Source organism: Crinia signifera, chromosome 7 (genome assembly GCF_055691185.1).
Source record: "Crinia signifera chromosome 7, ASM5569118v1, whole genome shotgun sequence".
NCBI classification, from domain to species: Eukaryota; Metazoa; Chordata; class Amphibia; order Anura; family Myobatrachidae; genus Crinia; species Crinia signifera.
In genome coordinates, this window is record NC_139223.1 from 193,219,394 (window position 1) to 193,235,207 (window position 15,814).

Sequence of the window (15,814 nt, forward strand, 5' to 3'; positions counted from 1 at the left end):
ACAGAGCATACTAGTGATCAAACAGCAGTGTGTGCTAATCCCGCTGTTACAGAGCCTACTATTGATCAAACAGCAGTGTTCTAATCCTGCTGTTACAGAGCGTACTAGTGATCAAACAGCAGTGTGTGCTAATCCCGCTGTTACAGAGCCTACTATTGATCAAACAGCAGTGTGCTAATCCCTCTGTTACAGAGCATACTAGTGATCAAGCAGCAGTGTGCTAATCCCGCTGTTACAGAGCGTACTAGTGATCAAACAGCAGTGTGTGCTAATCCCTCTGTTACAGAGCGTACTAGTGATCACACAGCAGTGTGCTAATCCCTCTGTTACAGAGCCTACTATTGATCACACAGCAGTGTGCTAATCCCGCTGTTACAGAGCGTACTAGTGATCAAACAGTAGTGTGTGCTAATCCCTCTGTTACAGAGCGTACTAGTGATCACACAGCAGTGTGCTAATCCCGCTGTTACAGAGCGTACTAGTGATCACACAGCAGTGTGTTAATCCCGCTGTTACAGAGCCTACTATTGATCACACAGCAGTGTGCTAATCCCGCTGTTACAGAGCGTACTAGTGATCAAACAGCAGTGTGTGCTAATCCCTCTGTTACAGAGCGTACTAGTGATCACACAGCAGTGTGCTAATCCCGCTGTTACAGAGCGTACTAGTGATCAAACAGCAGTGTGTGCTAATCCCGCTGTTACAGAGCCTACTATTGATCAAACAGCAGTGTTCTAATCCCGCTGTTACAGAGCGTGCTAGTGATCACACAGCAGTGTGCTAATCCCGCTGTTACAGAGCGTACTATGAATCACACAGCAGTGTTCTAATCCCGCTGTTACAGAGCGTACTAGTGATCAAACAGCAGTGTGCTAATCCCGCTGTTACAGAGCGTACTAGTGGTCACACAGCAGTGTTCTAATCCCTCTATTATAGAGCGTACTAGTAATCACACAGCAGTGTGCTAATCCCTCTGTTACAGAGCGTACTAGTGATCACACAGCAGTGTGCTAATCCCTCTGTTACAGAGCGTACTAGTGATCACACAGCAGTGTACTAATCCCGCTGTTACAGAGCGTACTAGTGATCACACAGCAGTGTGCTAATCCCTCTGTTACAGAGCGTACTAGTGATCACACAGCAGTGTACTAATCCCGCTGTTACAGAGCGTACTAGTGATCACACAGCAGTGTACTAATCCCGCTGTTACAGAGCGTACTAGTGATCACACAGCAGTGTGCTAATCCCGCTGTTACAGAGCGTACTAGGTTTTACATCCATATACTGCTGGTAACTCCTGGGTAGCTATTGTGACATGTCCTGTCTATATCAGGAGTCCTATAGCAGTGTTATGGTCCTCAGAAGTATACATTAGCCTCTTGGCAGTATGTTCTGAATGTGTTTGGTTTTTCCCCTTTTTTTCAGCTGATTGTCTGCATTGGCATGGTGCTGTGGAACTTCATAATACAAGAGAGGAACGTGGTGGGGCAGATCCTTGTGTTTGTCATCTTGTACAGTGCCCTCTACAGCACTTACATGTGGACAGGTAATCTCTAGAACAGTGGCAGCCTCTACACTTTGTACATTTTATGCTCGTTTAAACACTAGTAAGCCTGCTCAAAGCAAATGCTTCGAAGGCTAGTAAGGCAGCTAATTATACACGCTTGCCTCTATGTGAGAGAGAGAGATGACAATTCACTTGCTGCCAACAGATGGCATTGTTTTGGTGACACACAGACACTAGACATATATATAGATGATTGTTTCAAAATATATTAAATTAGTTGTTTTCTATCTAAATGTTTGCTTCAGTGTTTATCCTTTTGTAGGAAACTCTTCACATTTTTAGTAACCATTTTTGAGGAACCTGCCCACCATGGAATTGGTGCATCTGACAGAATTAGTTTCTGATGACTGAATAACTTGTCATCCCCTTAACCCCTTCATTTGCAGTTTTGCTATGTGTTGGTTAGATAGAGAATATTTGAACTGTTTTGTGTATAGTACTATTTATAAATTGTCTTTTATACTGGTAGCATTTTTTTTTTTTTAAATATCTTTGTTTTTTAAGTGGTGCAGTATATTGAAGAATAGAGTACGAATAAAGTGCAGATATACTTCTACTCAATTAGTACCACCTTAGATACTTGCCATAAAAATTAATGCTCTAGTAGTCCTTGCTATAGGGCAAGGGTGGGGAACCTTTAGGGGGCCAAGGGCCGTTTCCATTGGTTAAAAATGGCTCGGAGGCCATTTAAAAAAAAAAACTTACATATTGCCCTGTGGCAGCTGTCCCACGCTCCGGCGGCTGCCGCAGTTTGAGAGTCGCCGGGCTGTGTGGTCCGGCGGCTGTGCATGGAGTCTGATACAGGAGAAATCTCGCGAGAGGTCGGTAACTCTTGTGAGATTTCCCCTGTTCTTGACATCCCTTCACAGCCGCCGGGAGGGTGGGACGGCCACAAACACCGGCTGCAGGGGCCGTATACGGCCCGCGGGCCGGAGGTTCCCCACCGCTGCTATAGGGATACCAAATATTTATTTATTATTACCAGTTATTTATATAGCGCACACATATTCCGCAGCGCTCTACAGAGAATATTTGAACACTCACATCAGTCCCTGCCCCAGTGGAGCTTACAATCTGTATTCCCTACCACATGTACACATACACACTAGTATTTCTCCCTCCCCAGTTCATGGTCAGTGGTCTCCCTAACCTGTTGTGTGTTGTTGAAATGAAGTGTACAACACAAAATCCCTCTGACTGTATAGTGAGGTGTGGTGTTCTTGAATGGGAGACCTGCTGAAATTTATCAGCCATTAAAGCTGGTGTATGGTGATGTGATATAGTGGTGTGAAATGTTCAGTCTTGGACGGACAAACGTCAATCACCCACCCTATTGTCCGGACCTTGCTCCAAGTGATTTTCCCCTTTTCCCTAAGCTGAAAAAGTAACTGGGTGGGCAGCATTGTTGAAGTGATGAGTTGAAGCTTGCAGTCATCCACTGGTTAAATGGACTGAATGGAACCCAGGTCTACAATCCCTCCCTCTGCTCTGTCCACCGCCGCGCACTATGCGTGAATAGCAGCTCAGCCAAGTAGCATATGAAGGAGAGGATCCTGCCGCTGTAGCAGCCCCTCTAAAAGCCTGATGTGCTGCACTGCTATACAGGAAACACCAGCAAAGTGGACATAGTGGAAAGTGTCCCCAGGTGCCAACCCCCTGTGCTGTGCACTTGGAAAATAGTAATTTACACCTGCCCAGTATTGGCCATGCACCCCTCCCCCATGAGATACTCTCAATTTAAACACCTGTACACTGTCTGTGAACTTTCTGTTTCGCTACATTTGCAACCTAAAGTCAGGGATATTGGGTTTTACATAAATGCATAATAGTATGTGCAGTGAATATACGCTGTAAGTTTAAACATGTTGTGCAGACATGAATATTAGTATTTTTCCATTTCTGACTCCTTGCTCCCCCTCCCACTTGTCCTCACAGGCCTGATCTCATTATCCTTGCTTTTACTAAAGAGGAGAGAAGTTGGAAATATCCCTGTGATTATAATATCCTTAGTCGGTTGGGGGTAAGTACCGCATGCAATTACACACAAGGCCTCATTTACAGTGACTGCAGCTGGATGGTGCCGATTTGGACCTTAGTAAAACCACGTTGTGCTGTAAGAGATGCAAACGCCCGTTGTGTGCACAGATTTGGAGTTGGCAGAAGAATACTCTGTAGCTGGAATCTAAATGGCAGCATACAAATAAACTGTTCAGTGTGTTCCGCATGCAAAATGTCGTAGTATTTTCCCTGCATCCAAAAAGAGATTCCATTTTTAACGGTTTATATTGTAGTTTGCAAATGTACATATTTTATAGTTTGATTTGTTGCTAAATGATCACATAATGTATTTATTTTAATATTCTAAGCGCTGTGCGTAAAAGTAACTAACAATCTGTTAATGTGGAATTGAAATTTTTAGTTTATTTTTTTCCCTCTGGGAAGAAATGCACCTGCTACGCTGCAAATCTAAATCTGTGTGTTGCATAAATCACACACAGGATGGTGACAGAATGGGAAGTGTTATGGCGGAAGTGTTTGCTTCCATGCAATAGATGACTACAAAATTGAAAATCAGGAACCATTAAATACTTTCTCCAATTTAGAGTTGAGTAAGAGCTTTGAATGCTGAGCCTACAACAGGCGACTTCCTAGGGGTGTGGATCAGTTGGTCACCAGCAAATTGTTAGACAGTCATTAGGTCGACATGTGCCTAGGTCGATATGAGTCTAGGTCGACATGGGTTAGGTTGACAGGGTCATTAGGTCGACAGGGATTAGGTCAACATGGGGAAGGTCGACGGTGAAAAAGTTGACCTTTTTTTTAATTTATTTTTTTACCCTTATGTCAACACAGTCAACAAACACTAAAACGTACCGCCGCTTCCCCTCGCATGGCTCGTTACGCTCGGCCCACTATCCTGTTCTCCCACCATGCCCTAGTGGATGGTAGGGCATGAAATACCGACCTGTCGGCACATGTCATGTCGACATGGACACCGAAACGTACCACCACGTCCCCTCACATGGCTTGCTGCACTCGCCATTCTTGGGGCACGGTGCCTCACTATGCTCGCCACACTATTTTATTCTCCCACCACGCCCTAGTGGATGGTATCGCATGAAATACCGCCTGTCGGCACATGTCGGCTCAAAACACAGTCCCTTTCGACCTTACTGCATGTTGACCTAAACTCATGTCGACCTATCTGCATGTCGACCTAATGCTTGTCGACCTACTTGATGGTGAACCAATGACCGGATCCCCTTCCTAGTCGTATAGCTGGTATTTTATAGGTGGCGCAAAAATACAATTGAAGAAATATGTCCTGGAAAGTGGTTTGTGTGCGCTTTCATCTTCTGTACCCACTAATCTGTGATCTGGAAACAACCCATCCCGCTAACATACCCACCTGCGTGACAGAATTGCAGTGTGATCCTGTAATTTCACCTCAGGACCGCTCTGCGTGACTGTCCTACAGTATATTAGGCTGAGACACGGGAGCCAAAATGAATCCTATGCAATCTTTTCTGATGTCACACTGCAATTCAGATCGTTCTGTTTGTTTTCTCCATCCAGCGTTCCTGTATTAGTCGTGTGTGTTCTCCTGAGTGTCGGCGAACGTTGTGCGGACAACATTGACTCCGCTTTCTTTTACGGGAAGGCTCAGGTAAGGGTCTACCATTTCCCAAAGTTTTTTAGATTGTAAACTTCTAATACTGATTTTGTGAAGCTGCTATTTTTGCACAACCTCTGGTTCCATTTGTAGCACTCATTAATGAAACCTAAGAGCATATAAAATAAGTACAGATTATTAAAACCTTTTTTATACTTTGTTCTCTATTTTTGAGAGCATTAGAAGTATGTTTATTAATTCACACCAATGCTTCCCTGTTGCATAGTGCTTTAGTCAGGTTTTAATCATGGAACCCGTTGTATCCTTACAGCATGGGCGGCCAAAAACGGTCCTCGAGAGCTACCAACGGTCCACGTTTTTCCAAATCATTACTAACTGTCACAATTCCCAGACTCCCTAGCTAGTGCACAGCTGTAGTCATTACTAACGGTCACATTTCCCAGATCACCTAGCTGGTGCACAGCGGTAGTCATTACTAACTGTCACATTTCCCAGATCACCTAGCTGATGCACAGCTGTAGTCATTACTAACTGTCACATTTCCCAGATCACCTAGCTGGTGCACAGCGGTAGTCATTACTAACTGTCACATTTCCCAGATCACCTAGCTGATGCACAGCTGTAGTCATTACTAACTGTCACATTTCCCAGATCACCTAGCTGATGCACAGCTGTAGTCATTACTAACTGTCACATTTCCCAGATCACCTAGCTGGTGCACAGCTGTAGTCATTACTAACGGTCACATTTCCCAGACTCCCTAGCTGGTGCACAGCTGTAGTCATTACTAACTGTCACATTTCCCAGATCACCTAGCTGGTGCACAGGTGTAGTCATTACTAACTGTCACATTTCCCAGATCCACCTAGCTGGTGCACAGCTGTAGTCATTACTAACTGTCACATTTCCCAGATCACCTAGCTGGTGCACCGCTGTAGTCATTACTAACTGTCACATTTCCCAGATCAACTAGCTGCTGCACAGCTGTAGTCATTACTAACTGTCACATTTCCCAGACTCCCTAGCTGGTGCACAGCTGTAGTCATTACCAACAGTCACATTTTCAAACCTGCTGCATTCATTCCTACTATAGAGCCACGGGCTGCCTGAGACACGAGGGGCCAGATGCACTAAGCTTCAAAAGTGATAAAATCAAGAGTGATAAACCATCAGCCAATCAGTTCCTACCTGCCATGTAACAAACTATGTTTGAAAAATGTCAGGCAGGAGCTGATTGGTTGGTTGTTTATCACTGTCCTTTTTATCACTTTTGAAGCTTAGTGCATCTGGCCCATGGACTGTTGGTAGATCTTGGGGACAGGTTTGGCCACCCATGCTGTACAGTGCAGGGAAAAGAACAGTCAGGGTAAAGTGGTTGCTTGTAAGATGGGTGCAGCAGTCCATTCATTTGCCTTCATGTTGGAACTATCATCCTATTTAATAGCTGGATCTGAGCTGTATGCAACTTATGTGCGTCTCCACTAACAGCTGATTGGAGAATCAGGTTGGTCATGGTGCATTATTATGTAGACACATTTTAAGGAGGACATGTCTGCGGGATTACTGCTGGTAATGCAGAGTCGAGCATATGTGACTATTGGCCTTGTTCTAGTTCACTCTTTCTGACAAAATCCTTCTTAGCTGGACAAAACCATGTGCACTGCAGGTGGGGCAGATGTAACATGTGCAGAGAGAATTAGATTTGGGTGGGGTTTTACTTCAAAGTGAGATCTATATTGCAGTGTAAAAATAAAGCAGCCAGTATTTACTCTGCACAGAAACAAAATAACTCACGCAAATCTAATCCTCTCTGCACATGTTACATCTGCCCCCCTGCAGTGCACATGGTTTTGTCCATCTAAGAAGGTTTTTGTCAGAAAGAGTGAACTAGAATAAGGCCCTATATGCCCGTGTGTTAGATGGTTAAACTGCTAGCACAAGTGCACACTGATCGTGACAAACGGCTATGAATCAGATTGCATGGTTAGTGGCAATGTAGTAGTATAATGTGTGCACCACTGCAGCCTGGAGATTATCTGCATGCAATGCGTGCACCACTGCAGCCTGGAGATTATCTGCATGCAATGCGTGCACCACTGCAGCCTGGAGATTATCTGCATGCAATGCGTGCTTAATTATAGCCTACAATACTTGTATTCAGCTTTGCACGAGCCTCCATATGACTGCAGTTAATTATGTGTGAGGCCTTAATGGTTGTATAGTCTTGAACAAGTTGGGTATAATCCTGTATGTCAGCAATAATCATGTAGACATTGATGAAATGTGGTCATTTAATGTCTGGTGGCCCGGTGGCATCTTCTGGGTCCCGGTGGTCATGTGACCATCACTTTCAGTACAGACTCCTCTGGTCTCGTCTCGTTTCGTTAAGTATTTCTCTGCTATCCCCTAACCCTCTCTCGGATGCCTATCCCTCCCCCAGCAGCCTAATCCTAATTCTGACAATGTCGACATTTCTTCAACATTGTTCTGGTCAACCTTTTCACTACATTCTGATTGAACACTGAAGGGATGCGGGTGGGGGAACACTAGTGATTCTCTATTTCCATATTGCCTCTTGTTTAATGCAGATCATCAGCTCAGCAGTGATCCTGTCGGCCAATATTATGTTATCTGGCATTTCTCTTATGTGCATGAGTCGAACGGGGCAAGATGACACCTATCAGGTACTGAACCAGTCCTCCCAAAGCAGTATTAGCAGGACAGAAGACACTTTGGCAGAGGCCAAGCCAGAAAGTCCTGTGGGCACTCCATCCAATGCTAGAAGAGGTAAGCGCAGAGTTTCCTGGCTATACCGAGACGTTGTTGCCGTGGTCATGACGACAGTTGTGAAACCAAAAAAAGAAGTGCCTGTAATTACCACAGCATTGCGGAGTTAGGTTACAAAGCGCTGCAGCCGTGATACTGAAGGGTCGTAGTTCATGTGTAATTAGCCAGATTATTATTATTTTTATTCATCTTGCCTGTTTGGCTGTTTATTTTATTGTGAATATCTATTTATTGATTTTTTTGACCTTCCGTTTGCTTTTGGTGTCCTTTTCATAGTCTTTAACTCTTTATAACTTTTTTTAAGCCACATTTTGGCCTCTGTACTCCCAGATCTCTCCTCCAAAATACTTCCAAATGCCACTCAGATTCCTCACCTGCTCCAAAATTCCCCCAAGTCCTCACACCCTCACTTACTACACAATGACGCACCCCATGTGTCAGCAGATGATAGACTGACCTCGCCAAATGCCTCCACCCACCAGCTAATCTAGTAATCAAATTGGTCCAAAATTCCTAATTAAATGATTTATTTTGGATTATTTTATTAGTTTCCTTACAAAATTTGCTTAATATTCATAGACGGAAGGGAGGGCACTTGGTGCAGATTACAATACCCCCTTCCCCTAATTAGATGTGCTGCATGACCTTCCTGCTTTGTGCAGAAACCAAATGATGCAGAATCTGGAGCAGACCCTATAGCATACTTTTGGGGTTTTAAAGTGGGCATAATTCAAGAGACTGGATGCATTAATCTGACACCCGCTAGAGAGCGTCTGGCCACAAGTAAGATGATGACACTGCCAAGAAGAAGTAAATGAAATATCTGCTCTATAACCTTGTAGTGCATAAGGTGAAAGGACTGTGTCTGGCTAATGCTTTGGCTACTTGGCAGGAATAACACTGTGGTGTCTTCTGTGCAGAGATCTGTGCCTGTGGTCAGGAAAACGGTGACGCGTGTCAGCCTGTCAGGTCGCCAAGTGTCCTGAGTATAAACGAGGCTCCCAGCATTGAAGATGGTACAGTATACAGATTGTTCAGATCATACAGTGTGCTCTGTCATTATACAAATACCCAGTAAATACCTTACATTAGAGCTGCATAATCTTTGTATTTACTGTAGTGTAGCTACGAGAGGGACCACCAGGTATAAATGTCAGCACTGTGTGTGTGGATGAGTCACAATGGGGTCCATGCGGGTGGGCCGGGTGAATGTGACAGATGCTTGGTACTTCTGGCAGAGCACTAAGGGGGGAAACTAAGACCGTCTTGTGCAAGCTTAATGTAATGCTTGATTTGGGGGCTGGGAATTGGTGTATTTTATGCTGAGTGTCCTAATTCTGAATTTCCCCACAAACAGCCCATGAATGTTTAAGTCGATGCGATTCCCAGAGATGTCGCCTGTCCCAAGAAGAACAGCAGATGCACAGCGGAGACCGGCAAATAGCAAGGCATGTCCTGCTGTGCTTACTTCTCATTGTGGGGCTCTTTGCTGTAAGTAGCTTGGACAATATGCACTCTCCCTTTCTGCCCCCCCCCCTCTCTCTTCTTCTCCTCCCATCTCTCTCTCCCCCCCTATCTCTCTCTTCCCCCCCCCCCATCTCTCTCTCTTCCCCCCCCCCTATCTCTCTCTTCCCCCCCCCCCCCTATCTCTCTCTTCCCCCCCCCCCCTATCTCTCTTCCCCCCCCCCCTCTCTCTTCTCCCCCCTCTCTTCCCCCTCTCTTCCCCCTCTCTCTCTTCCCCCCCTCTCTCTTCCCCCCCCCTCTCTCTTCCCCCCCCTCTCTCTCTCTCTCTCCCCCCCCATCTCTCTCCCCCCCATCCCTCTCTCTCTCCCCCCCATCCCTCTCTCTCTCCCCCCCATCCCTCCCTCTCTCTCTCTCTCTCTCTCTCTCTCTCTCTCTCTCTCTCTCTCTCTCTCTCTCTCTCTCTCTCTCTCTCTCTCTCTCTCTCTCTCTCTCTCTCTCTCTCTCTCTATTTGTCTCTTTAATTCACTCAAAATAAAAACCACTAACCTAACTCTTGTGTGTCTTTTTATTTTATCAGAATGTATCCAGCTGCTTCTGGTGGTTGTTTAATATGGAACCAGGGAGACTTTATGTTGAACTTCAGTTCTTTTGTGCAGTATTTAACTTTGGTCAGGTACGTAGGGTTTCTAACTTGTTATTTTAGAACACCTACATGTGGCATGATGTCTTCAGTTTGCGCCACACAGCCAAGCCCTTATTGCACTTCTCTGATGGGTCTATGCGGTCTACCCTTGCTGGACCATTTCGTCTGCCTTTTGGCTTTTGCTTATTATAATCTGCATATGAAATTTCCGGTTACATTGTTTTCTAATAAAGCACGGTAATGTAGCATTGCGTATGCAGGTCCAGCTGCGGTCACACACAGAATATAGGCATGCTGCATATTAATTTGTAGGTATTATTGTATCGCTCTCTGGGCCAGATGCATGTGATGTGAGAGTGATAAACAGACAGCCAACCAGCACATACCTGCCATGTCAAAGGCTGGGTTTGAAAAATGTCAGGCAGGAGCTGATTGGCTGGCTGTTTATCACTCTCAATTTTATCACTTTTGAAGCTTAGTGCATCTGGCTCTAAACGTCCTGATACCTGACAAACTCCCGCAGCCTAACTCTACCACATGGACTGAGCCCTGGCACGTGATGTGTCTGGATTAAATCGGTGGTGTACCTGCAACATTAGAACCTGCCTTAATTACAGGTCCCAATTCATATTTGTAGGCAAAACATGGTTTGAGTACAAATACAATGGTTTTACGCAGGCACAGGACATGTACTGCGTATGTGCGGAATAGGTCTTACAATTTTGCTTGCAGCCCCGTCAGCCGCAGCATGATTGACACCCGGCACCATTCTTCAAATCAAGGCTGTGTAGCCACTGTTTTAAGGGCATAATGAGACCAATGTTGAATTCCTGGACCCCGGTGTCCGGATCTCAGTCGTCCTGCGTAAGCATCAGATTACTCAGGATGGCTGGTGCCTGTAACCATCGCAACACTCGGATCCTCACTAATGCTAACAGTAGGCCTCTATCTCCTACAGACGCCTCCTCCTGCATCCCAATTTAAATAGACAATTACACAGCCGCTTATTTGCATACAAATATGAATGGGGCCCACAGTCCAGATGAGTTTATTTTTATAACACTCTGAGGTTTATTACGAAATATGTTTTCATTGTGCTACTTAGGCCTGAGTATTTTATGGTTTGTTTCTTGCACCACAATGCACCTGTCATTCGTTGTACCGTAGTTCATCACATTCTGAACAGACTCTGTATAGTACATGTAATACCTGACACCTGTCATTTCCAGGGTTTCATCTCATTCGGCATATTTGGATTGGACAAACATTTGATCATTCTTCCGTGCAAGAAAAGGTATTGTGTTTCCATATTGATTGTATGAGCCCAGTATGAATTATTCTGATCAGGACACTCCGTAGAGTAAAGGTGGCCACACACACGCAGATTTATCTTCAGATCTGGCTGGTGGAACAAAAACATGTATGGATGAGAGCAAATGACAGTTGACCATTTGCTTGGAATTGCCGGAAAACTGACAAACTGTCACTCATCCATAACCATGTTTTTGTTCCAACCAGCCAGATCTGAAGATAAATCTTACTAGTGTATGGGCACCTTTACTGTTAGAGCCCTGTCCCGTTATAATGTAACTGAGGTTATATTTCTGCCAGTGCTGGTCTCCACCATCTTTTCCGTACTTCGTTGTGAGTACCGCCACAATATTCATACATCTGACCGAATGCTGTTTGTACCTCAGACTTGAATTTCTCTGGAATGGCCGGGAACCTAATGTGAGCACTGAGGAGACCAGGCTGCCAGAGGAAATCCGGATGACCTGTCACCAGTTCGTACACTACCACAAAGACCAGTGCGTCAGGAGCATAGTCAAGGAAAGAAGGTATCCTCATTGTACATTATAAAATGAAGCTAGAATATATCCATACAGATTATTATGTTATATAGGTCCTAGAAATAGAACTAGAGAAGTATGCGGTAATTATAGTTGTACTGGAGGTGTCCATGGCTGCAGTAGGTTAGGGAGAGATGACCACTTGGTGTCTTCAGTTAGAGGAGACTATTCCAAGCAACTGTTACAAGGAACATATGGCATGGTGCAGGCAACAACATACAGCACACCTCTACACACCTACAGCTATTATCTCCATTGTAACAACCAATAATGGGGTCATTTTAGTTAGGTGCAGTGGGGTGAGGCAAAGAAATGCTGGCAAGCTGCATTCACACTGGCCGATATATCGCCTAACCATCGGCCAGTGTGTATCAGTGAACTGCATTGTTCAATGACATATCGATATGGCAGTGCAACACAGCCAATTCCCAATATATCTAAAGATATATGGGCACATCATGCTCTGTGTACGGGCGATACCCCAAATGCCCATAAATTCGCACCAGAGCTGGCGATGATTGTGACAGTTGTGACGTCAATGCCGATAGATTGGGCAACGTGTATGGATAATATTGAAATTGACCAACGGATTGGGCAGTGTGTATGGAGAAACACATTAAAGTTGCCTGAAGGTATGGCCCATAAAAAAAACGTAAATGTGTTTCCATCAGTTGTGTGTAACCTGCATTGATACTGTACTGTGCACACGCTAAGCAGTGATGTCACTTGACCATTGTCCCCAGCGATGTCCGTTGTCACATGTCCACATTTATGTGCCAAGATTATGTCTTCATGTTTTGCTGATGTATTTGTGCATCTGTCCTCTGCTGTCATTCTCTTCCTTCTGACTTCTTCGCTCTCTGTACTCGCTTTGGTTTTCCCCCGCTCTAACATGCGTGTTGTCACCTGCGTTGTGTTCAGAAACCAGCTTTTGTCCTGTTTGACCCGCCAGCCATGCGAACCAAGGGACTATAAGTTATATATATATAAAAGATCCAGAAGAAGCTGCTGGCCACTAACGAGCAAACGCGGTCGCCTCTGTTTAGCTTTTACAACTTGTTAATATGATAATGGAAAAATATCTATTTGTGTTATTGGTCCTGGTGTATCTTTCTGCCTGTGAGGCGCACATGGTAGAAAGCCGTTGGCTAGCAGTATCGTCCTGAATCAGCCAGGGCGGGGCTGGCCAAACCGGTCCTCGAGATTTACCAAAGGTCCATGTTCTCCAAATCACCTAGCTGGTGCACAGCTGTAGTCATTACTAACTGTCACATTTCCCAGACTCCCTAGCTGGTGCACAGCTGTAGTCATTACGGTCACCTTCCCCAGATTCCCTAGCTGGTGCACAGCTGTAGTCATTACTCTCACCTTCCCCAGACTCCCTAGCTGGTGCACAGCTGTAGTCATTACTCTCACCTTCCCCAGACTCCCTAGCTGGTGCACAGCTGTAGTCATTACTAACTGTCACATTTCCCAGACTCCCTAGCTGGTGCACAGCTGTAGTCATTACGGTCACCTTCCCCAGATTCCCTAGCTGGTGCACAGCTGTAGTCATTACTCTCACCTTCCCCAGACTCCCTAGCTGGTGCACAGCTGTAGTCATTACTAACTGTCACATTTCCCAGACTCCCTAGCTGGTGCACAGCTGTAGTCATTACTCTCACCTTCCCCAGACTCCCTAGCTGGTGCACAGCTGTAGTCATTACTAACTGTCACATTTCCCAGACTCCCTAGCTGGTGCACAGCTGTAGTCATTACGGTCACCTTCCCCAGATTCCCTAGCTGGTGCACAGCTGTAGTCATTACTCTCACCTTCCCCAGACTCCCTAGCTGGTGCACAGCTGTAGTCATTACTCTCACCTTCCCCAGACTCCCTAGCTGGTGCACAGCTGTAGTCATTACTAACTGTCACATTTCCCAGACTCCCTAGCTGGTGCACAGCTGTAGTCATTACGGTCACCTTCCCCAGATTCCCTAGCTGGTGCACAGCTGTAGTCATTACTCTCACCTTCCCCAGACTCCCTAGCTGGTGCACAGCTGTAGTCATTACTCTCACCTTCCCCAGACTCCCTGGTGCACAGCTGTAGTCATTACTCTCACCTTCCCCAGACTCCACTAGCTGGTGCACAGCTGTAGTCATTACTAGCTGTCACATTTTCACACCTGCTGCAGTCATTCCTACTATAGAGCCGCAGGTTGCCGGAGCCACATGAACGGTTGGTAGATCTTGAGGACAGGTTTGGACACCCCTGAGCCAGGGACTATATTTGTTTTCCATCCGCTGGTGATCGGTGGCTTTACCAATGGGTACAAAGTGGCAAAAGAATTAAAAGCTAAACTGACAGATAGTAACTATATCATTGGGTATTTATGCTTTAGTAATAGCGTCAGGTATAAGGAGGAACAATTAATAATGACTGCTCTCCCAACGTTCCCCGGTGGCTTCCTGACTAGTAGAAGTGTAGGCCGTGTTCTTTCCCATAAGCATTGAGAGGAGGATCTGCAATAATGTTAATCGCATCCTTGGAATTAGTAAATTCCAAGTTGTCAGGGACCACACTGATGCAGTCCAATAGAGTAATGCTACTACTATTATTGCTTCTACTGGAAGCAATATATGAAAACTTATCAAGTATGTACTAAATCCCTTTTTTGAAGGTGTCTACCTCCTGGGATTTGTCCAGCCCTGTTACTAGGTAACCGACACACCTACAAACCCACCACTGAACGTGTAAGCTTAAAATGCTTACCCTCCTGGTGACAGTGGAGCTTCCCCTATTCTTTTAGATCTACAGTGTCTATGTCTACAATAAAAAGAATGTCCGGTCAAGAGGCCGACATTGAAACAGTCAACATGAGTTTTTCATGTGTTTTTTATTTTTTATTTCCAACATAAGTTTTTCATGTACCGCGTCCCCTCGGATGGCTCGCTATGCTCACCATGCTTCGGGCGTGGTGCCTCACTGTGCTCAGCACACTATTGTACTCTATGCCCACGTGGATGGACAAGTCTGCTTTTACCCCAAAACAATTATAAAAAACTCATGTTGACCTTTTTGACCATTTCAACCTTTTGACTGTCGACCAATAGTCTTTTTGATTGTCTCTCTAGACCCTTTAGCCCTAAAGCCGGGATACCTTCATAACCACACTAAACGGCAAAATAATTTTACATTTTTGATTCAATCGGCTTCCCTGTATAGTATAGTGTTTGTTTTATAGGACTGATGAGTTCTGTTTATTCAGCAGCTGGAGGAAGCAACAAGAACCATTTTTACAGACTATTACTCAGTGGTTCCCAACCCTGGTCCCAAAGGAATCACAAGTGACATAGTTAGCTCCACCTGTGATCTTGTAAAATGTGTCTGAATAATGAGTGCACCTGTGCACCTGCCGGGTGACCTGGAAAATGTGCACTGTTTAGGGTACTTGAGGACCAAGGTTGGGAACCATTGATCTAATGTGATTTGTGTGACTGATAAAAGTCCACCCACAATTTTTATCAGGTAGTTATTCTGAGTACAGCAATAATTTATTTTATTTTTTTTCCCTTAAAGCTTAACATTGTTATAGAGCCCAAGAACATAAATAGCTTTTAATTTCAAAGATATGTTTAGTTTGTTTTTGTGCTCCTAGTTATGTTCCCGCTATGTACCTGTGTGCTGTAGTGGTAGATAGGGCCACGAAACCTTCTAAATCTGAGGTATTTTTTTGCATTACAGGACTATACAGGGGCCCACATATGCAATGGCTGCCACCCTGGTCCTTAGTTAATGTGTAAGTTCTGTCCTTGTGGAGATCTTAATGGGGTTTCTCCTGTCATGAAATGACTGGGCCTGGAACCAGGGTATATCTGATTCCAGGTTTAG

At 44.9% G+C, this 15,814-nt stretch overlaps 1 protein-coding gene across 3 annotated transcripts in view; it reads left to right on the forward strand.

Moving 5' to 3' along the window:
* GPR155 (G protein-coupled receptor 155) overlaps window positions 1–15,814 on the forward strand; it is a 52,391-nt gene that overhangs the window by 30,367 nt on the left and 6,210 nt on the right. For all 3 annotated transcript variants that reach the window (XM_083154769.1, XM_083154768.1, XM_083154770.1), the window contains 9 exons: window positions 1,426–1,546; window positions 3,503–3,587; window positions 5,144–5,234; window positions 7,790–7,988; window positions 8,909–9,004; window positions 9,346–9,479; window positions 10,030–10,125; window positions 11,325–11,389; window positions 11,793–11,933. In XM_083154769.1, the coding sequence (XP_083010895.1) occupies window positions 1,426–1,546; window positions 3,503–3,587; window positions 5,144–5,234; window positions 7,790–7,988; window positions 8,909–9,004; window positions 9,346–9,479; window positions 10,030–10,125; window positions 11,325–11,389; window positions 11,793–11,933 (1,028 nt within the window). The remainder of the gene's footprint in view (window positions 1–1,425; window positions 1,547–3,502; window positions 3,588–5,143; window positions 5,235–7,789; window positions 7,989–8,908; window positions 9,005–9,345; window positions 9,480–10,029; window positions 10,126–11,324; window positions 11,390–11,792; window positions 11,934–15,814) is intronic.